Source organism: Fulmarus glacialis, unplaced genomic scaffold, assembly GCF_000690835.1.
Source record: "Fulmarus glacialis isolate BGI_N327 unplaced genomic scaffold, ASM69083v1 scaffold11877, whole genome shotgun sequence".
Lineage (NCBI taxonomy): Eukaryota > Metazoa > Chordata > Aves > Procellariiformes > Procellariidae > Fulmarus > Fulmarus glacialis.
The window spans coordinates 41231-63115 of record NW_009222669.1 but is presented as its reverse complement, the minus strand read 5'-3'; the positions used below and the strand labels follow the sequence as shown (position 1 = coordinate 63115).

Here is a 21885-nt window from a genome sequence, read left to right as displayed (position 1 = left end):
TAGGGGGACAGTTTCATTTACCAGAAAATAACTTTTGTCCTGCTCACAATATTGCAGACACATCCAACTTTGGCGCTGGGGAATATGGAGAGGGACATACTAAGGCTGTAAAAAAAAAATTCCCAGCCAAATCCCCATTAAAGCAGTCAGCAGAGCAATGGGGTTCATACTTCATGCTGCATTTCTGTTCTGCCTCTTACATAAGGCACACTTATATCAGACTGTTTCAAGGAAATTGTTCTTTTTGTCCCCAGTTCGCTCAGTGTAGTGTCCCTCTGTCCCCCAAGCTGGCCTGGTAAGAAGTACTTTTTTTGCCATGAATGAACTGTGAAACATATTGGTTATTAAAGCATGCATTTCTGAGCCAGCTTGGGAGCCCAGGGTACAAGATTGTAGCTCAAGCTGTGAATCTGCTTTGATACTGGCTTATTAGTCATGATGGTCTTATAGGCAGGAATTCAGATCAGCTAGAACATACCAGCTCAGCAACCCGGCACTTATCTCTGTGGATGCCATCTTGTGCTCCAGGATCTCATTTTTCATTTAAAATAAATTCAGTCTCTGGGTCTTAAAGGTTGCAAAGAAAATCTTTCAATTGTGAATGGAGAATAAATCAATGCTGTGCTGAAAAGTGTCTGAAACAGCAGCTCTAAAAGCAGAATGAATCTCTGGCATGTTGACTTTGAAGCCTAGCGAATCAAAGACTTCAGGATTCTTAATTTTTCACTACTAACCAAAGCATTCAAAACAGAAAAGAATAGTCAGGTTATTAAGTTTTCAGGGGTGCAGGTAAGCAAACTCAGGAAAGCGTCACCACCTTTTCACATTAACAAAGATTAGATTAGAAATAAAAAAATATCTGGTGTGTTATTAAGCCAAATTATTTTCAAGTCGGATGCAGCGCTTTTTTTCCTCTCTATCTCTTTCTCTCTTTCATTCTCTCCATTTTCAATAACAGGCTCCCAAGCTGCCAGAGATACCTCTGGCTGGGTGAGGAAAATCCATTCTCCACAAGACGGTCACCAACAGAAATGCCAAATTTGATATATGCCCAGAAGATTTCACAGTTTACTGCTCAATGCAACTAGCCATGCTTCCAGTTACATCAACATTGCAAATGCTGGGCTGGGCAACGCAAGGCAGTTTTGAGAAAAGTTAAAATTAAAACATAGTTAGAATAGAAAGAAAAAGCTGTTGTGCTATGCATTGATAGAGAAGTGGAAAGAAGCATTACAGTAAGTTCTTTTTCATGTGTTTGGGTGACAGTCCATTTGTATTTCGGCCTGGAGTGCAAATTTGGGTAAGATCTAATTCATATATATACAAACACATATATACGTATATATTTAGGGACAAACGCTGTCCTCAATTGTACCCATACAAATCTATCTAGAGTGATGTAACTGAGAAGAGCAAATTGACACCCATTGTATATTGGAACGTGTGTGCATATTTATACAGAAAATACACCCATATTCACACATGCAGAATACTAAAATGTAAATAGAATGGGTGCAAGAAGGTTGATTAATTTTTCTTTCAAGTCATTTTCCCAACAGGGAAGGCACTGAAGAGGTTAACAAAGAGAATGGAAAGCAAATTGACAATAGGGAAAAGGAAGAGGGAAATGAGGTTTAAAAAAAATGAACAATCCCAGGACACAATAGACCCAGAAGCGCAGACATGTGCATTCCCTACAATACTGAAGCAAGTGAACTACGGAGCTGCAGCAACCCAGATACAGAAGAAGAGAAGCACTGAAAGAGGGGGTGAAAGAGAAAGTCAGAAAGAAAGAAAAAGAAAAAGAAAGGGACAGTGGCCTCAGCTACTAAGACAACCATGTGCATCTAGAGGGAAGGGACCCTTAAAGATGCAGTATTCCTTTAAAAAAGACATCATAAAGTTGGATAATTAAACACTGGCCAAAAATTTAATGGCCACCATGATTAGTTGCCCCATTTTGCTGGGGTTCTCTTTGCTGCCTATCCCTTTCTTTCAGGTGGCTGTGCGCAGATCCAGAATCCAGGTCCTCTCACTTTCCCACCACTGACGTCTTTCGTTCTAACTCTTAGAAGCAGGAGGGAGGTAAGACCACAGCGAATGTGATCCTCCAACAATCAGCCTGGTCCTTCAATGAGAAGGACCCTGGGTGATTCTGGTGCAGTGCCCTAACCTTCTCTTCCTGTACTCTGAAAAATACCACCTTTGAGAGGGAAGACGAAGTGCCCATGTGTATTTAAGAAATTCCCCCAGCGGTTCCTGAAGGGTCATTTCCTCTGCTCCTAACACAGCTGTGGCAGCTGCTAGAGAAGGACAGAGGGACAATGAATGGTGCTGGGAACATCTGCTGAAAGACCCTTCTCCTGTCACAGGTAAAATTTCTGCACTTCTCTTACTGGACCTGACTTTCAATTACTGTGGAAAAGCTCATCTTCGGAGTAGTTTCAGACTAACTTTTAATGCAAGAAGGGCCACATGTTCAAGAACAGAACTTATGTATAGGGGGAATCAGAGAAAGGAACAGGAATTTCCATGACTATGGTAACAGTCCAGGAAAGTCTAACCACTAAAGACTGTATAACCATTACTTCTTCATGGCTGTGAAACTTAGAGGTTTCTAACAGTTCAAGTCCAATGCTTGTTCCTATCTTGGCATCTTAAAGAGGGTGCTTTACACACCACGTGAGGCACAATCTCTCCTGCAGATGCACAATGTTCCTCATGGTGGCAGGTTCAAGACTTGAAACGCTGCCCACAAAGGACTGCCTCAGTCTGCAAAAGGCCAAAATGCGGGCTGTCCCTCATACATCCTACAAGTCTCCTGAGGCTTAAAGGCCACATTTATCTTTAAATAGAAAGGTTTCTATGAAAAGGGGAAATGGAAAGAAGAATGGTTTGCCAAGTCCATAGGTTCCTTTAAGGAACCCACTGCTTCCCCCTTTCTGAATCATTTGGAACACTCCTAACCTTTGGGTGAGCTAAGTGTTTGTCCAAAATGTGTAAGGATTACATTTTGATGAAGAATTATCCATTGGGATTCCAGCTTTTAACATTAGAGAAAAATTCTTTTCCTCTGAGACCGAAATTTTAGGAACAACATGTCCACTAAAAACCTTCCCAAAAGTCTAAACTTTTTTTTTTGTTCATGGACCCACATGAGTCCACTTAAACTCACTAAACCTGGTGGCCTGCATATCTTTCACTGTGTCTCTATTCACAGTTGGGAGTTACCCTTTTTGTTATTCTTCACCATCTGTCACTTGAACTGCTAGATTGGAATCATCTTCCAAAAACCGCATCTTCGATCATCTTTTCCTCTTGTGTTCTCTGGTGCAGCCAGGGTAGTCTTAAGCAGTTTTTCTCTTACCTACAGGCACTTAATATTTTTCTCTGTCAGACGGGATTTCCAAAGTTTCCTACCATTGTTGTCACTGACTCAGTTGTGCTGCTGTTTCTAGTGCTGGGAGTGGAGCAGTCTGGGCTTTCCTAGTGTTTTATATTCCGATCCTTCCCAGAGCAGTCTTAGCAAATACATCTTCTACCTTGGGCATCCTCACTCATGGCAGAACTGAACCAGAAGTAGCAGTAGGATGAAATTTTAGTGGGGAAAATGTCGGTACAGTCACAGGCTGCATGTATCCCACCCTCTTTGTTTCTCTCTAAAGAGAGAACAGCTAGGTCCCCACACGGAGAAGGTAAGTACTGCATCTTTAAGGTCTCAGCAGTGAGGTAGAGGAGAGGAACATATTGTCAGTGTTTATACCTTTCTTCTTTGTTGAATTTGGGATTGGCTTCAGAGATATCCAGGCTTTTACTGAACATTGTTTTACTATGGCAGGAACAAAGCGAGAAAACAGAGTTACTAGTGTGGACATTTATAAAAGAGAGTCACCTGAAGCAATGCTGGACACCCAGCCCCCCAACCCATCCTCCCCTTTTTAAGCAATGCTCTGAAAAACCTTTATTTTACTTTCCCACTATGGCTCAAGCCTACACAGTGCTGAAGTTCATTATCTTCCCCTGACTTCTGCAGTCTAGGATGACTTCCCCCATACATACTTGTAAACTCTGCTCTCCTTTATCTAATTGAAAGCCCAGGTACCATCTACTTTGTCACATTGTCCAGGGAAAATAGAACATGCCTGAAGGCACGAATTGCAAAGCGCTCATTACTCAGACTTTTCCTGAAGACCTCAACACGAAGCATAATCTGGGAAAAAGTTAAAATCAGACCATAAAGCCTCTTAGAGGAACAGTAATCCATTTTGTATTCTAATTTGTAGGGTCCATTACCACTTACTCCCAGTTCTCTTCCCTCTACTCAGTGTATAGAGAAATGCCCTGCTTTATCATCTTGGGTCTGAATCCCTGAAGCTTAGAAGCAAAATTCCCTATGCTTTGCTAAAGGGGCAGCTCTCTGTAATATGTTTCACTGGTAATATGCTTCACTGTTTCACAGAACACTGCTTCCTAATGTTAGCTTATCTTTCACGCAAGCTATCCACTTCAATAACCAGAAGAAAATGAATAGTTAATGAAGCCCATTTTAGAACGGTTTTTGGACTCTCACAGCAGAGCTGCTGAAAATTTCTGGCACATCCCCAAGGGATTCTAGCTCCCATGGAATTCTTCCTAGTCTCTGTGATTTTGGCACATGGGACAAATTAGCTGGTGTTAAACTAAGCTCAGAACCTGCCTCTTTTCTTTTGACATTTCAATGAAATACCAGATAGTCTGAGAGGTGTGGATACCACAACAGCAGAAGCAATTAAGATGTAATTATGAACCCATTTAGTTGACAACTAGCAGGGAAAACCAAGAATTAACAAAACTTAGTCACCAGTTTTAGGGTGGCTGGTGTTTGTGCATACTAACTTTGCCATATACAAAGACCCAATGGAGAACACTTGGAGAGGTCAGCACAAGCATTTCAAGGAGTCTGTGAGCTCAACAAGCAGCCTTTGTGCTGAGTTCCCCATCTCCATTATCCAAAACTAAGTCATTGAAGGACTATATTTTTCACTTAATACTTTCTCAGCCTGTGGGGTTGAAGGCTGCCAAGTTTCAAATCTCAATGGAAAGATATGCCCTTAAACAAGCCAAGACCAGACACTTGTAGGGTCCCCACATGGTTACCAAAAGCACAGTTCATCACACAGACACATAAACCAGAGGTTATAACATAAATCCCCTTTTTGCAAGCAAACATCTGTTTACTACTGGGAAACAGGACAATAGGACTAAATCACAAGACACATGGGTGTGTTCTGCCCACTGGTTAGAAGAGTATCTCTGCCAGCTCAAGAAAAAAGCAATGGCTCTGTGTCTCGGGATGTTTACACAACTCATTCATGTCTAAACAGGAGACCTGTTTCCATGGTCCACATCCCTGTCTTCCTAGTATTGTAGGATAAAAGCATTGGATAGTCATCTGTTGAGACCAAAAAATGTCATTCTTAAAAAAGCATCCAGTTCCGGGATCTAAGCCCTACTGCTGTAAAATCCACTGTCAGCGGGTCCTTTCATGGAATATAATATGTGACTAGCCATTAAAAATCCCCCACTCTTGGTGGAAGGCACTTGTCATTTTGTTACTGACTGTTCGGACAGATGGTGCCCCATCAGCAATGCATCGTCCCCAGACAATCCCCATGCAGTGGTGTTCGTTAATGAAGCCAGTTCACGTTATAAACGACTGTGCTGCCAGCAACACAAAATGTGCTATTGTCATCTGTGGATGTGGATGGTATGAATTATGGAAGCTCACACATGGAGTAAAATAACATCTCCCCTTTAACCCCTTCCAAAACAAGCACTACCAAGCCCATCATCATCAATCATGGTGTTATTACATCCCTTTCTCCACCCTTAATTACACCTTTATGTCCAGCCCTGAGTTGTGGTATGCCTTGCCCTGTATCTCTTTTGTGCCTGGCAGGTTTCGCTTCCTCCTTAAGCCAAAGCCCTTCTTTACTGATATGTAGCCTGGATATGTTTCTGCTCTGAACTCATCTCAGACCTTTTGACTTCAACTGTTTCCTCCTCTGCAGAATTGAGTGAGACATTTAAAAGCAAAAGAAATACTTTGGATAGCAAGACGCAGCTTTGCCTCTTCAGACTTTTGAATCCAAATCAAAGCTGAGAGCTGAAAGAGAAGGTTTTCAGCTCTCAGAAAACTTCGGGATCAATCTAACAGCTCCTGTTTGTTCCACCCAGTTGGACACTTACTGTCAACAGCTGCAGAGTACTGCGACTCAACAGGAGCCTTAGGGTGGGGGAAGGTGATTCACCTCCGTCTGGCTCTGGGAGCTGCATGGCCCATGCATCTACCAGGTACCAGATTAAACACTGCAAGCTGAATAAGGAGTGAGCAACTGTTTGTCAGTGTGGTGTTCATCCTTATCGCTTTGAGGCTTATGAGGAACACAAAGCACACCCTGTCCTGAACGCTTCCTTCTCCCAGACCTCTTATCAAAGCAAACCACATATTCAAGACAGGTTTCCAACCTACACTACAGTGAAAAATCTTTATGGCAGTGTATCTCAAGGCCACATATCCAGTCTGAAATAAGTCCTAGCAGATTCTGGAAATCACCACTTTTTCCTCACTGTAGATAGAACTGTAACAGTTGCCAGCAATTCTAGGGACCTCTGGACATGAAATTATTTCACGTTCTTCACCCAGCTCTCAGTCAGCAAAGGGAGTTTCTGGGCACAGCAGGCTCTTTTTGAGCAGATCTTAACAGCTGAACAAAAAAATCATGTCATAAAGCTGAAACATAAGTTACAGCATCATCAGCATACATATATGTGAAGTGTTCTTTTATATTGACTGATTTATGCAAGTGTGAATCCAAATGCACATGCTTCCCTTAGGCTAGTCTTAGGGACCAAGGAAGCAACTTCCATGGTTCAAATAAGTGAATTCCACAGTTCACTTACTCTCCTAGAACCTGCCTTGAGGAGACACCATTTTCCTCTGCTGTTTCTCCACAAGACTGACACTTCGTTTGACAGAAAAGAGGCAAAATTGTAAATATTCCATCACTTTACAGGCATGTGGTAATTTATGTGGGTCAGATGCACGCTGGCTCTGACAGAACATTTGGGAGGCATCTTCAGATGCCTGGATAGGGCTTTCCAGATTCAAGCTGTTCTGATGACATGGAGGGTGGGGTTCATCTCATTCAACTTCGGGTGCCCAAAAGCTAGGCACCTAATCCAAGATAGTCATCTAGATTCCTGTTGTAGGCTATGGAGACAGAGAGGAACGACCAGAGGGTAATTTATCCCATCTAAGATTATTGGAACAGAGGACATATGTATCTGAGACCTTCCAAAGCCCTCGTCTGTCCCCATTGCCTAGAGTGACAGCCTGTATCACAAGCTTAGACTGAATGCCTATGTTCTCGACAATAAAAAAGAGGTGAGATGAATCTTGCACAGAGGACATGGTGGTTTCTTGAGCAATAGCTGCAAGCGAACAGAACCCTTAAGCTCCTGGCAGGACTTCTGGTCCTGTGTGCTGCTGGCTGCCAGATCATGTGCAAACGTGCTTGGAAGTTGTAATGAGTGCTGGTGCGAACAGAAAAGCTCCACAGCTCCTTTGTATGTATAACATAAAAGGGGGTAGCAAACCCAGACAGGCAGGACTCCTGGGTAAAGGAGAGACCCACCTCTGTCCATGTTGTGCCATTTCAATAGCTCTGCGAGCAGGGACTGGGGAGCCGCCATCTGTCACACTGAGAACCTCCATCGACTTCCTTTCTGGCCGCCGCTTCCCATGCCTGTTCAGCATTGGGGAGTCCACACGCTTCCTGGGGGGATCTTTATGAAAAGAAAACGCTGTCAGCTGAATTGGGCTGTGACTTACCTCACACAGGTTGGTTTAATCCTCTCTCAACAACCTCACTCTCACACCTCCCCCACAGAGACAGGTATCGTCATGACGGAGATGGTCATTTGCAGCCTCTCCCTTCTTCCAAATTTGCAAACATTAAGACGTAAGTTGCAATCCATCTACAGAGAGAAGGAGCACTGCTACCGCCCTGAATGTATGAGCACTGTAAAATAAAGTTACAACTATAGCATAGCTTGCAGAAATTACCTTACAAAGCTGATAACAGTAATAACAAGATGACAGCATGGGCTATAGCACAAGCTGTTAGCCAGAGTATAAGCCATCTAGGGATCCTGTATATGCACTCAGGTTGCTAGAGCTTGCCTTTGATGTCCCTGCTAGCTAGATTAAATGTGACACAGAGACATGAGTACACTCTGAACTCAGAATTGCATTCTCCTCTGAAAACATACCCTTTTTTTGCATCTTTAAGATTAGATTTCAGGTTTTCCCCACTGCTTTATATTTTTCCTCCTTCAGCATTACAAATTAAACATACTTGCCTACCTGAGATGAATCTCCAATGAGAACTAGTAAAATTTATCTCAGAGGTCACCGTACAGCTTTTACTACTATAGTAACTGAAGTGCTTTACACTTTTTATTGTGTAACATTTCTATGAGGTATTGAAGTGCTACTTTCACTTTGCAGCGTGAACACTGAGGTAGAAGAATGAGATATTTAAAGGCAATTAATTCCTATAGGTGCTGACAAACATTTACCTAGTTTCTAAGGAGCACCTAAATTGCTCTGAAGAGTCTTTAGATATCAAACTGCACTGCAGAAAGCGCTCCTAGGTGACTTGCCAAACCATACACACCTCCATAGTGAAGCAGGGAACCAAATGCAGACCTGCTGAGATGTTTTATAACTAACATCTCCCATGGCATCAAAACAGTAAAAAGAAGGAAGGCAGAAAAAAAATACAGAAGGATTTTCTTTTCTTTGGTTGGGCTATTTCAGTTCCCTGCCTCTATTTACAGACGCATTTTTAATTTTAGTGGAGGCTGACCACTTGTAAAAAAAGGCATCCTTCACCCCTACTGTTAGAAAGAAGCTCACAGCGCCCATCCCCTAAGGCTTCTTCCTCTGCCAGGATTCCTTTGTAAAACCAGTAATATTGCATTTGACCATTTTACCTCTACTGCCTAGTCTGATGGTATTATTTTTATCATCCTGCCCTCCTCACGCCCCCCATCTACTTGCTTGTTTCTTCCCTCTCTCACATCATGTTTTTTAGAACAAGATCCCTTTAGGGCAGGGCTTATTCTTGAAACGATGAGCATGAGCAAAGATGGCTCAAATGCAAATGGGCTAGTGATAACAACTGACCCCGTTACTGTATAACCCAAATATGCTTTGTACTAATAGTAATAATTTTCCTGTTAAAAATTAATTAGAAAAAAAGCAGTTGTATCTCACTCCATTTCAAACTATGTCCAGTAATAAAAAGGTAGTAGAAAATACTAGTAGGGGTAATGACCTTCAGATTAGGAAAAATATATAGTGCATAAAGTTAAGGGAAAAACAAAGGGACATAAACCTAATAAAGCAGTTACACTGGGTGACTTCAGCTGCATATGTGTAAGTGGTGAAAAATAAGCTGGGACAAGGTTTAGACATTTCAAACTCTTGCTTCTTCAAACAAGTTCAAAGAATGAGAAAGGATTCATCCCACAGGACAACTGCTGGTATCAGAAGCGTCACTAGAGTTGAGTAACACACATAACGACAATGTAATTACATTTGGTATCAACAACAGAGAGTTGATACAAGTTTTGCAGAGGGATATCAGACATTAGAAAGGAAGGTGGAAGAGTGCAGTTTAAAAGACAGGAAAAAGAAGGAAGAAGAAGGAAGATGAAGAAAGCAGTCAATGTCAAAAGAATGGAGATGAGTAAGCTCAGACTGCATCAATGTTAGTTAATAATAGAGTCTAAACAAGAAAGATGGAAAAAGGCAAGAAAAACATTTCATGAACAGATATTTTAAAAGGCAACTTGATCCAAGCACGTTCAAACCAGAAGACTTTAGCAAATGGAAATTTAGTTGAGTGACACTTACAAAAGTGACAGGCCAAATATAAGGCGGACACCAAAAGAGAGGGAAGAAGAGATTTGAAAAGGAATCAGCTAATGACTTGAATAACAGCGTTTTGTACAAAGAGAAAGCTTGAGAGAAGGACAGTAGCCAGAGGGACCATGAGGGAATCAACAGAACAATTAAGGCGGAGAAGGATATCGCTAACAAGCTAAATCGTTCTTTTATATCAGTCCTCGCTGCTCGAGATGCTGGAAGATATTGATTTTCAATCTATATTTTAAGCTATCAAAGAGAGAGACTAAGCAAAAAGAGCAGGTGGTGAAACACACCAATAAATTCAACAACAGCAATTCACAAAGGTTTGATGGAAAATACATCCAGAAGTTTGCATGAATGTGGTTGAGCTTCTAATAAAGCTATTTGATTTCTCTTAAAAATTGGCTACAATACTACACTATAGATGGCTGAGGGTAGCAAGTATTGTACATACTTTTTAAAAGGGTCTGAGTAAGAAACAACAGGGCACTGAGTCTGTCATCACTGTCAAGTCTAAAGACACTAAAGAAATAGCTAAATACACAGCCATCCTGCCGCAAAGACTAAAGTGGTGTCATATAAAAGCAGTAGAAGATTTTGCAGAAGCACAGGAATTAAAAATAGGAAAACCTCCGGTGTTTGCTCTTCTCTTCTTGACTCTGGAAAAATTTCACATGGGCAAAAAACCATCAAGTCCTAATCTGGATCTGTGATAGTTTTGGTGATGCATTTTCCTTTTATTTCACATCAGAAAAGTGAAGCCATTCCTAAGGATTTTTACAGAGGAAGAAAGAATCGTATAGGTAATGATCCCATTATAAAGGTATTGATCTGGAAGGTAGGAAATAAAAGTTCAGCTTCTGAGTTTGGATGAGGCACCTATATCCTGTATGGCTGTTCTGGCCCAATCTCTTGTTCTCTGGTTTATTAAGAAACTAAGAACTCCACCCCACAAAAGCCTTTTCCTCAAGGAGACCTTAGCTGACATTCATTCATTTTACTGAGAAGTTTCTCATTTCTATGTTTTCAGGTAAAGAAAATGGAGCTGGACTCAAAAGATGGAGAAGGTGGCCCTTCCCTGGCCCTTTGAGAAAGCTTTATATAGCTGAAACACACAAAAGGGACACCAGAAGGGAGTGCTAGTCTGAGCCAGCCATATTTTTACCTGCATCCATCCCTTCTGAGACCTAACATCATGCAAAGAAAGAGGAAAAAGCAAAATACTCTGAGATGCACTTTTTTTTTTGGACAAAAGCTCAGGCAACGCACAACTCTCATGAATGTGGTTTCTTCAAGATGCTATTATTAAATCTGTTATTCTTTCTCTGCTCTTCTTTGTTTGTGCAAGGCCATTGCTAATGGCCAATGATGAGATATTCATCAGAAGCATGACTGCGCTTAATTAAACCTTGCCCCATGTTCTCAGACATACTGCTGGGAACAGAGGAGGTGGAAACCCCCTGTGGAAGAGGAAATACAACCTACGAACACTCAAAGAGTAATGCTCAAAGAGTCTAAAATGTGCCGATGAGGCACAATTATACATTCAGAGTAGTGTTTCCCTGTTGGGGAACATTTTCACTCCTTGTACAAAAGATACAAGCGTAAAGCATAATATTTCAGTTCAAACCATGAAAATACTTTGGCATGTGAGAGAGAGATATATGATGTATTTAGGGCATAGCTACGTATTCACTAACATGCTGGATATGAAGATTCTAGAGTCACCTTGCTTCTTTTCTTATGACAAAAACATTTCTAAAAGAAGATGATGGTGTCCTTACATTGCAGGATAATCTGTTTGAGTCAAAAGCTGATTAGTAAAGTGCTAGATGACAAACTGCACTGAGCAAGGGGCTTTTGACCACAGGACCTGCAGTTGGCACATCTACCCATCTTCATCAGGATCCCTGCTAACATGCTCTCTGTAGCTCCATCCAGGTAAGAGTTTAAGAATTGACTAAGAATTTCCATCTCTTCTTCCATAGAAGAGATTTCCCTGCAAAATTACAGGGCCTGGAGCCTGGAACTTGGATAATAATTCAATGGAGTATTAACAAACTTACAGTTCAATATACCACTGCCCTGAAGGTTTGGGAGATTCCAAGCTTTCTGTGAAAATAAAGAGCACTTTGCTTCTAGCCTTCGAAGTGCTGAAATACAATACCTGAAAATCACAACACTACTATGTAAAAATGCTATTTCAGGTCATTGATAGAAGTGACTAATCCTTTATTAGTTAAACTTTTGTCACTCTGCACAGCAAGAGTCATTCATATAGTTAGCTCTTCAGGGAAGCTTTTTTCCTGTTGCCTAGATTAGTGAAGTCCTTGGCGATCAGCAGTACCCTAAAATACTAATGAACAATTCTTCAGGAATAAAGTGGTATCACCAGAGCTTTATAAGATATATAATCTTACTGCATATTAAGCTTTAAAAATCTTTCTAAGATAGTCTAAAAACGTGGCAGTTTGATGTATGTACTATAAACAGGTATGTAATATTATTCATACTTTCAACAGTGTATATATTTACCTACAGAAAAGAGAATGTGTACATATGTAACTCCATACTGATGCAATGCTACACAGTCTTACTAGCTCAAGTCCAGAAGCAGCATTTCTGCAATACTGCATGTAGATTAGTAATTAGAAAATTCTGCCACTAAACTACACTGCTTTTAAACCACATCTGCTTGCATAGATCCAGCTTGTGGGTCCACATGATATTTTTTAAGATCTGGTTCGAGACCAACTTGGATGTTTCTGCACTGTGAGACAGACACATCCTGAAAAATGAAGCCTTCGAGTTTAACCACAGAACAGACCTGCCTGCCTCAGGCTGAGGATTCTCACCAATGCCGTACGCCATTTCAGTGGGAAGGTAACAGTGATGCTAGGGTTTGGGTATATATTTAAAAAAAAAAAAAAAAGGGGGGTGAAGAGGAACTAGTTGAGATGGGTTCATGGTGACAGAGGTCACATCTGTAGTACCTATTTCATTTCTAGGGGGAAGATCCTCATCTTCATGACTAGGATATCTCTCCTTCCGGTCAAGAAGAAGAAAATAAATCATTTTCTCTTGGTTTTCTCTGCAAAAAAGAAGAAAAATCTTTAAATTTGAAGACAAAAAAACATAAACATGTAGATAAACCCTTCTCATCAAACAAACAGTTACCGTTATTCTAAATAAGCTGGAAATGGTCATGTACCTGCCAGCGAGACACACAACCCACACAGCTTTTGAGAATCTTGCTGTCTCCAACAAGCAGCTAGTGAGAAAAGGAAATATGATTCCCATGTAACACACACAGAACAGAGGCACAGGACAGACGAGGTAACATGTCCACAGGAATTCCAAACCAAGAGTGGCAGCAAGACAGGTCTCCTGAGCCTCTAAGTTCTCTTTCCATTACGTGTCTCTCTCAACACCTCAGGAAATACACCAGCTCTCAGGCATAAGCTTGAAATAAACAAAAATTTGCCAACAAAGGCATATCCAACACAAATAAGAGCAATGATACCTCCCCATTCGGACTGCACAGCCCATCTTTTCAGGAACTGACCTTGCCTAGCAGCAAGGGAAGAGCCAGCCCCATGCCTCCGCTGCTGGTCACGCTGGGAGCTTCTGACACACGGTGCAAGAAAGGCTCAGTGCTTGCTCCCAACACCTCACTAGCAAATGAGCAGCCAGCAGGTGAGGAGTTGCTACTGGTCCCTCACAGTGAGATACATGTTAAAGTGATCTCTGCCTCTCCCCAGGTTTATAAGCATCCCAGCCCGTGGACACCCAACTGATATTAAGACTGAGCAAGTGCTTACTCTTCCGACAACAAGTCCTGTAAGAGTTTGTTTCGGTCACGGAAGCAGCCTAACGAGTGCATGCTATCTAACACGTCTGGATCAATATCCTCCAAGGAAGGGAGAGAACGAATCTGCACCTTTCGAGGGATTGGTTGCTCTGGTTCTGGCTCGTTCTTACCCCCTCTGCAGAGGAAAGAAGACGAGAGAGAGAAAGGGGGCAGGGAAAGAAGGAGAGAAAAGAAACATGAGTCACAAACGAACCCGTACTCTGAAACAGCCTGCAGCAACAGATGGAAATAGCTTGTCAAATTCCCACTGAGAGACCAGAGCTCGCAACCAGACAGATATTCTTTTCAGAAGAAACCGCCGTGAAGGCTAAGAGTGACCAGCACCTTGTGGATTTGGATCTTTAATGAGAAATGTCTGCATTCAGTCAGAAAGGCAGTAGGAACTTCACTTATCAGTGCCCTCACAATTTAAGCAGCTGTTCAGTGTCCTAATGCCAAACATTTATAAAACACTACGCGGTTTTAGAGATGCTGTCGCATCAGCAGGTCAGACCTCGGGCTATCAGGCTGAAAAGTGCAAGCTGACTGATTCTTTTTCAAAGAAGGAGCTGCGAACAAACCATCAGTGTTCTTCACCAATTCCAATTACAACCGGCATTGCAGCAGTTTCTTTCTTTAAAGACTGAGAGACCTCAGTGTTCAGGTCTCAACCTGACATACTTTAAAGGGTTTCAGGAGAAACCAGGCTGTTTATTTACACGCCCAAATACAACAGTCTTTGCTTCTCTTCAGACACGCAAACTTGAAAATTGTGGCCCAAGTGTGATGCCCGAGGTCAGTGGCAGACCTAGGAATACACCATTAGCGGTAGAGCATATTACTCTTTTAGAAGTAGTTAACACAGGCTTCCTGCATAATTGTCTCATCCCACACACTAGACTCTGGAAATATTGCTTATTCATTGCAATTAAAGGCCATGACTGTACGAAACAGGTCAAGGTGTCAGGGTAGCTAAAACTGACTGAATTATATATATTGCAGGCACCCCGAATATCCTTTGATTTTGTTTTAAGTAAGCAGGGAGCAATTTATGTAAACTCTATGCACCCAAAGAGGTGGGTTTGGTCGTGGTGGTATTTGGTTGGAGAAACTGTCTACCTGAATCTTTGCTATTTCTCAGTGGATGCTTTGTGCGACATCGAGGTTCTCCTGCTCTGTGGGTGAGGTCCTCCCTTTCCTTTACGTGATGTAAATGTGTGACTGTTGGGTCCAGGCTCCGAGGGTGGGCAACAGGAATCGGGAATATTTAAACTGCATGAGATGTCAGCGTTTGCTGTTTATGGGGCTGTGTTATTTGGGCAAGATATTCTTCCTTTGCATGCTGGCAGAAATATGGTGAAGAAAACTTGTGAACTTTTTCACACTGCTTAAAATGCTCTGGGCTCAGATGTGAGCTATCCAATTATCTACACAGAAGAAGGAGCTCCAATTCAAATGCACCTAATTTTTCTTGGGTAGATTAGAAAGCAACTCTGGTAGGATCATGCATGTGAGCTCAAGGTCTCAGCCAATGTACCAAAAAGAGAGCCAATGCAGATTATCTCCTCCAACGTAAGAAGGCAATACTAAGTCATTGCAGCCAGGGCTCTGATGCTGGGACAGGACAGTTACATGCTACACCTGAATCACAAGAGATTGCTGGGTGCTACTTGCAATTTATTTTTAAGCAAGTTGAAATGCAGTTGTGAGGCATCTGCTCTGTTAACCATGTTTGTGGGACATCACTTGCAGAAAGACTCCTCGGAAATTTTCGTTTTATCTTTTCTTGAAGCAGTGAAAATGTGCTGAGCCCTTCCTGGACACATGTCATGGAGTCAGACTCTGGTGTGTGTTACATGGGTCATGCCAACATGGGTCAGATCCCACTTCTCTCACATTGAGCTCTCACACACACCCTGCTCAGTTTTATTCAGTTTTGGGGACTGGAAGCAGAATATACAGGACAGAGACAGAATCTGTTCCTTGGGATTCGTACTTGTGTGTCAAACTAAAACACAGCTTCTGATGCCTCCTTGGAGTCTCACAGAAGTGTCTATGTCTTCTGCAATGACACCATGGTCCTGAATCTAAGGGCTAGACTGAAAAATCCTTGTTCAACTATTCCTTGAGTGCCCTGTCTTCAAGAGGTAGATGCTCCTACTCCTACCTCTTAGGATCAGGATCTAGCTCTCAGCAAGTAATAACAAATGATTAGATCATGACCTTGCAGTACTAAAGCCAGTGATGACCTTGTCATTAAGATAATTTCTTACAGGATGGACCTTTGAACAGCAGCTGAGTGTTTTTGTTTTTTAATGATCTGGAGTTCTCTTTTAAAAAGTATTGACTTAATCAATCATTCATTATGTTACAATTAGATGTCCTTAAGGTAATTTAAAGAGATAAAAAAGAATTATTGTTTTTGAAAATTTCCAGAAAATCCGGGTTTCCTACTAGTTGCCCTAGTCTATAGCAGAATTATCACCTGCAAGCTTCTTTTATACCAATCAGTGTGGGAGCCATTTCTAGAGAGCACAGCTTGCCATCTTCTGTGCACTGAAAAGTGGCTTTTCCTTATGCCCTGCACCTGGTCAGCCTCAGACATAGTCAGGAATTTTCACACCTCCTCATCAGGTACAAGCAAAATCTGCAAAGAGGCGCCTCGTCATTTGGCAACGCAATTCAGTGCTTCAGGAAACGAAAATCACTGGGTCTGGGCTGTGACTGGCACGACTGTATTCCCTGTTCCATTCTCAGTCTAGTAGAGAGTGACAAATTTGTTGCATTTCAGCCCACGCAGACATCAAACAATGTCACACAATGAATACTGCAAACCACGTATATTTTTTAAAGGCTTGCATGAATGTAATTGCTGCTTTAAAACCCATCCTCTTTTGCGAGGATGGGTGCATACAAGGCCTGTGATTCCAGACTAGGGTGGACTTTTTCAGTCTCTCCATGAAATTCCCTCGTGAATCTCACCAAGACGCACATTTGCATCAGTACAAAGTAAAGCAGAACCGGTACAGTTACTCTTTTTCTGATTTTAGTAAATTTGGTACCTTCACAATTAGAGCAGTAACCCAGTGTTACAGGAGTATGTATTTACCATAATAGCTACTTTTATTTGCCCTCTTGCTTTATTAAAAAAATGTGAAAATAACTGCTGTTTATTTGCTGATTTATGATAACCTGCGCTTCAGGTAAAAATAAATGATTCCAATTAAAAAGGCTTAAAAAACCTCACTAAATTAATTTGGGTGGGAGAGCAAGAAGAACTGGAGGTTGGTGATGAAAGGTTTCTCTTTGGTTTCTTTTTTCCTTTTTTTAGGCTTGTGAATCATGATTTCAACTTTCAAGACCTCTTTCTCTGTCTGCCTAGTCTGCAATTAAATCTTTTCCTCAGTTTTACAGTAGCCTTAATATTTATTTGAAGAATTAAGTGAAATCACTTATATGTTCTGAGTACAACTTTCAGGTCAGTAACCTATATATGACAAAGAATGAAGATTTTACATAGAATAGTAGTGTTACATGAAATAAAGAAAAAATGAAATGTGAGCAAAACAGCCATAGAGTAAAACACTTATAACCCCTCCTTCTCTGTCAGCATCAATATTCCCAGGCAAAATGAATGCAAAGAGGCTGTGAAACATTACTAGACGAAAGTAGTTGAGTTTTGGAGGTGGCAGGGTTATTCACAGACTAAATTTAGCCAAAGGAGGTTAACTTCTTTAGGTCAATCCATGGCCAGTATAGAGAAAATGAGAAAGAGACTCATTAAAAAAGCTATTCTGAGCAGTTTTAGGCACTCTGAACAGACTTCTGGAAGAGCCTATCTCTCTCTGCATTGACTACACTGGGAGTCTAGGGGAGACTTGCTTTTGCAAAACTCAGTTTCAACTTCTGAAAACAGCCTCAGATGCCATTTCCATTGGGGTAAAAAACGGTTTACTGTGTCAATCATCAGAGAGTCTGATCTTCGCCGAGAAGTACATGAAAATCTTCAAACTCTTATGTCTGCAAAGAAAAAAATCTTCAAATTCTAAATCTAGAATAAAGTCATGAAATAACACCTCACATTGTGCATGTGAGCCCGGGACAACAGTCCTCCAACAGGTGAAAACTTCCAGGCAAAAATCTTGAGGAGGGTTAGAATTAAGTGATCAATGACATTTCATTTTATTTCCTATTCCTGTTCTGATCAAAGCACAGAGAAAGTCAGCTGATTTCACTCCATGAAGAAGGAGCGGGGATCATCTACCCAGTCTGATGTAAACAGCATTTACTTCCGGAATTGCTAGGACATTATAGGAGGGGTATTTTAGAGATTACAATTAGAGATTTCCCCCCTCCATTTCTCCTACACTTATCCATGAGAGTTTAAAAAAAAATATCTGCAGCAAACAACACTCTAGTCCTTCTTTGGTTTAAAAAGGTGCCATGTCCACTGGTAACTGTAGAGAGCATGAAAAAGCCACGGGCAGAGTGCTGCCACCATCTCAGGTGAACTAACAAAAAACCATGTTATTCAACAAACTGTTGAATGCCCTCAGGTCCTATCAAAGTCAGATAAATCCAGAAGTGAACATTGCCCATAAGATAGAATTAGAGAAAACAAAACAAATCAAAACAAAGTTGTTTTTTTTTCCTGGTGACAGGCTTAAATATCAGTTCATACCATCCTCAAGTATTTCCCAAGAGCAATGATAGGATTATGAAGGCAGGACCTTCCTTATCACCCACCTGGGCAACCTGTAGGTATGCTGACCCCCCGAAGCATGTATCAAAGCATCATTTCCTTGTTTAATATGTAAAGTATTCTCCTTAGTTCGATTAGGTTATCATCAGTATTAAAAAAAAAGAAGTTATTTATTTAGGTTTCTTGAAATGCTATTAAGGCTACACAAAGTGCAAGGTCACTTTTAAAAGCCATCCATCTTCCTTATACCCAAACCACTAGACAGGCGTGTACTTTTCTCACAGACCTCCTGTTTCACTGTCAAGACTGCTGCTTTTAATCAACTCACAGAACTACTCTCACATCAACAGGTTACAAGGTCAGAAGCAGCCTCTTAGCTTGCTGCGAAGAAGAGGGAGTAGGGATTATGAGACAGAAAAGCTCTTGTTCGCAGGTGCTTACTTATCAATATCATCATTTTTGTTTCTACTTCAGAGAAAAGCCAAGATGCCAAGGAGGAACGAACGAAAGCTTTCTTGTCAAGAAGGTATTACAAGGGATTGTCTGTAGCTCTTGGATAGCAAACTAAATACAGCTGTTAGTTGGGGGCTTTTTTGCTGATCACTTGCAGGTATCTTTTTAACACAGCAAGTTGCTGGACTGAACGTCTTATTTCACACAATTGTTAGCCACTATATAAAAAGTTCCTGGCTTGATATATATATATAGATGAAATTATATGAGAAGCAAAGGGTAAAAAAAAAACACATTAGATGCCTTTTTGTCCTCCGCCCCTTTCTCCACCTGTGTGAAAGCTCCTTTCAAACTCCAGTCTCTCTCCTTCGAGGTCACTAGAATATCAGCTCCCGTAACAGAACCAATAACAAACGAATGCAAAAGTGAATTAAAAAAGTGTTACTTACATATACCATATGTGTTTCTGAATATGTTCTAGCTGTAAAGGAAAAGAAAACAAGGAATTAGTGCTGTAACACAGAAAAGGTAATTCCACAAGACATCCTTATTCAAGGCTTATTCAAGTAAGTTCAACATTCCAGAGCTGGATCTGTGCAAACAACAGGAACGTTATGCTGCATAAAGAGCATACTCATCCTCACCCACCCCACTGGAAACGAGACTATAATTCCGGACATGAGGAATCAGTCAGGAGCAAATCCCAGGAAAATGCACAAGGCAAGTGTTTTGGCAATTTAAGTTTTTCCCTTCCTAAGCCCTTCCCCTCTGTAACCTAACTGAAGCTAACAAACTGCTCCTTTCTGTATGTGCGTAATAGCTGATTCTTTACACCCAAAGTTCATTTCTAACTTTGTTTTGGAAAAAAAAGAGAGAGACAGAGAAGGAAATAGAAACAGATTCAAACAGATAATATGAATTAACAAAATAAACTGTGCATCTGTGATATGACCTTCTGCCAGGACCCATTCTTGATTGGCTTCACATTTATCATTAAAATCTAAAGACCAAGTAGAATAAGGTTCTGTGTCAAAATAATACCATTTATTGTTCCAGCAACTGAACACCAGACTCCAAATTTCTTTTACTTCCCTCTTTCCTGTTTCACACATGAGCATTTTACTATGTAATGAAGGACTGATCAAAGCTGAAGAGTGGCCTTGCCCACCTACGGAAGGTAGATCCCAGCAAGTGTTACATGATGACCATGTTTTCCACAAGCATGGGGGAAAGAAAGTAACACCCTTTTTCCAAGAGAAACTGTTCACATGACATACTTGCAGCAGAACCTTCCTAATCTGTTTTTTTTGAAGCATGATCACAGTAGAAAAGAACTTTTCATAGATGCGCAGGGATTATTCAATATGCGGACAATATTTCTCATATTCCTTATTATGAAGCACCTTTGTACATGCAGAACAATATGCACGCTCACTGCACACAGGCTTGCATTTGTGCAACACGCAGGTGAGAGGCAGGAGAGAGCTGGAAGGAAACTCAAGTGCTAACAGCTATAAGATGAAATCACAGACCCATTAAACTGGTCAGGAAGAACGGAGACAGCTGTCCTGCTCTTATTACTTCCATTTCAATCCCAGAATAATGAAAATCAGAGAGGAAAAGAAGGAAAAAAAGAGGAACGGACAAATAACAAAATCTCAGAGACAGAAAGTAGGTGTTTGCCACACAGAGCAAGGAATCGAAGACCTCTGTGCTATGGAACAACAACTCTGTGCTTGGGAAACCAGGAAGATCTGAGGTCGGCTCTATGTGAGATCATTTTTTAAGTGAGACAGGGCTTTTCCTGAAAACAAAGAAACAAGGGAATGCAGCTTAGGAAAGCGTGACAGGAGGCTGGAGGGATCAGTATGAGACACAGCCAGCCTCCTTTAAAACCAAGACTGTATCAACATTGCAATCAGAGGTGCAGTTGGTACTTGCATATCTAGCTGTCTTCTAACCAGCCCAGGTACTGGGAGCACCAGTGCCCCCCCAGCACACACATCCACAGGCCTGGGCAGACTTGCACAGCTTCCAGCTGTGGCCTTAGCTCTGCCACAATAATTCCCCTTCATCGCAATCCCCTTGCATTAGGTAGTCCTTTCATCCCTGCACTATTAAGAGAAAAGGGGAGCATTCCTAACACAGTGCCATCACCCCTGACCAGCTTAACTCAAGGAGATAAGATACACATTATGGTGTCCCCCTAACAGCTTGGAGACGCAGCCCTCTTCCTCCTGGTTCTTTGCAAGCTGAGGTACAAACACAGAACATAAGAAGAGTCTATTTTGTACCGTTTCCATGGGACAGGATTTTAGCATGGTTACTTATCTGGTCCATAGTACTGTGAGGATCTGCTAAGGAGTGTACTGTACCTCCTTTGCCTGGTAAAACCACCCTATGAGATGCATATCTACCCGTTATTTCATATACACCACACGGAGGGTTAGAGACATTAATGATTTCAGACAAGATGCAGACGATACAGCTAAGTGATGTCCAAGCCTCTTTCATGCTTGCTTCTCCTGCTGCATGTTCTGTCTCCATGGGTCACATTGTTCTTCTGTGCCTGTGATATGCAGAAATGCCATGGCGAAGCAGACAACAGCACTTCATTTTCTGAGTCAGAGAGGGGGAATGAAGGAGGGTCACCAGTTCATGTCTTAGTCAGAGAACCTCTGGGCTCCTTCAGAAAAGGTCGTGGGGGGGTGCGGGGGGCTGGGAGCCCAGCGCAGATGCCCAGCCCGCCCCGGCCCAGCTCTCACCTCCTTGCTCATGGCCATGTTGCACATGCACTCTGTCGCAGCCAGCCGGATCAGCTCGTGCTCCTCAAACATGTACCCCTCGATCATGGGCACAGCCTTCTCCTTCAGGATCTTCGGCCTCCGGCGGGGGTGTGCT

General features: G+C 41.7%; 1 protein-coding gene across 1 annotated transcript in view; it reads right to left on the bottom strand.

Moving 5' to 3' along the window:
* The window catches only part of LOC104079492 (serine/threonine-protein kinase BRSK2), a gene marked incomplete at both ends in the record, with an annotated part of 64755 nt that overhangs the window by 11755 nt on the left and 31115 nt on the right, over positions 1-21885 (bottom strand). Inside the window, 4 exons of the mRNA XM_009581543.1 lie at positions 7677-7827; positions 12973-13070; positions 13801-13965; positions 19434-19465. Of these exons, the coding sequence (XP_009579838.1) occupies positions 7677-7827; positions 12973-13070; positions 13801-13965; positions 19434-19465 (446 nt within the window). The remainder of the gene's footprint in view (positions 1-7676; positions 7828-12972; positions 13071-13800; positions 13966-19433; positions 19466-21885) is intronic.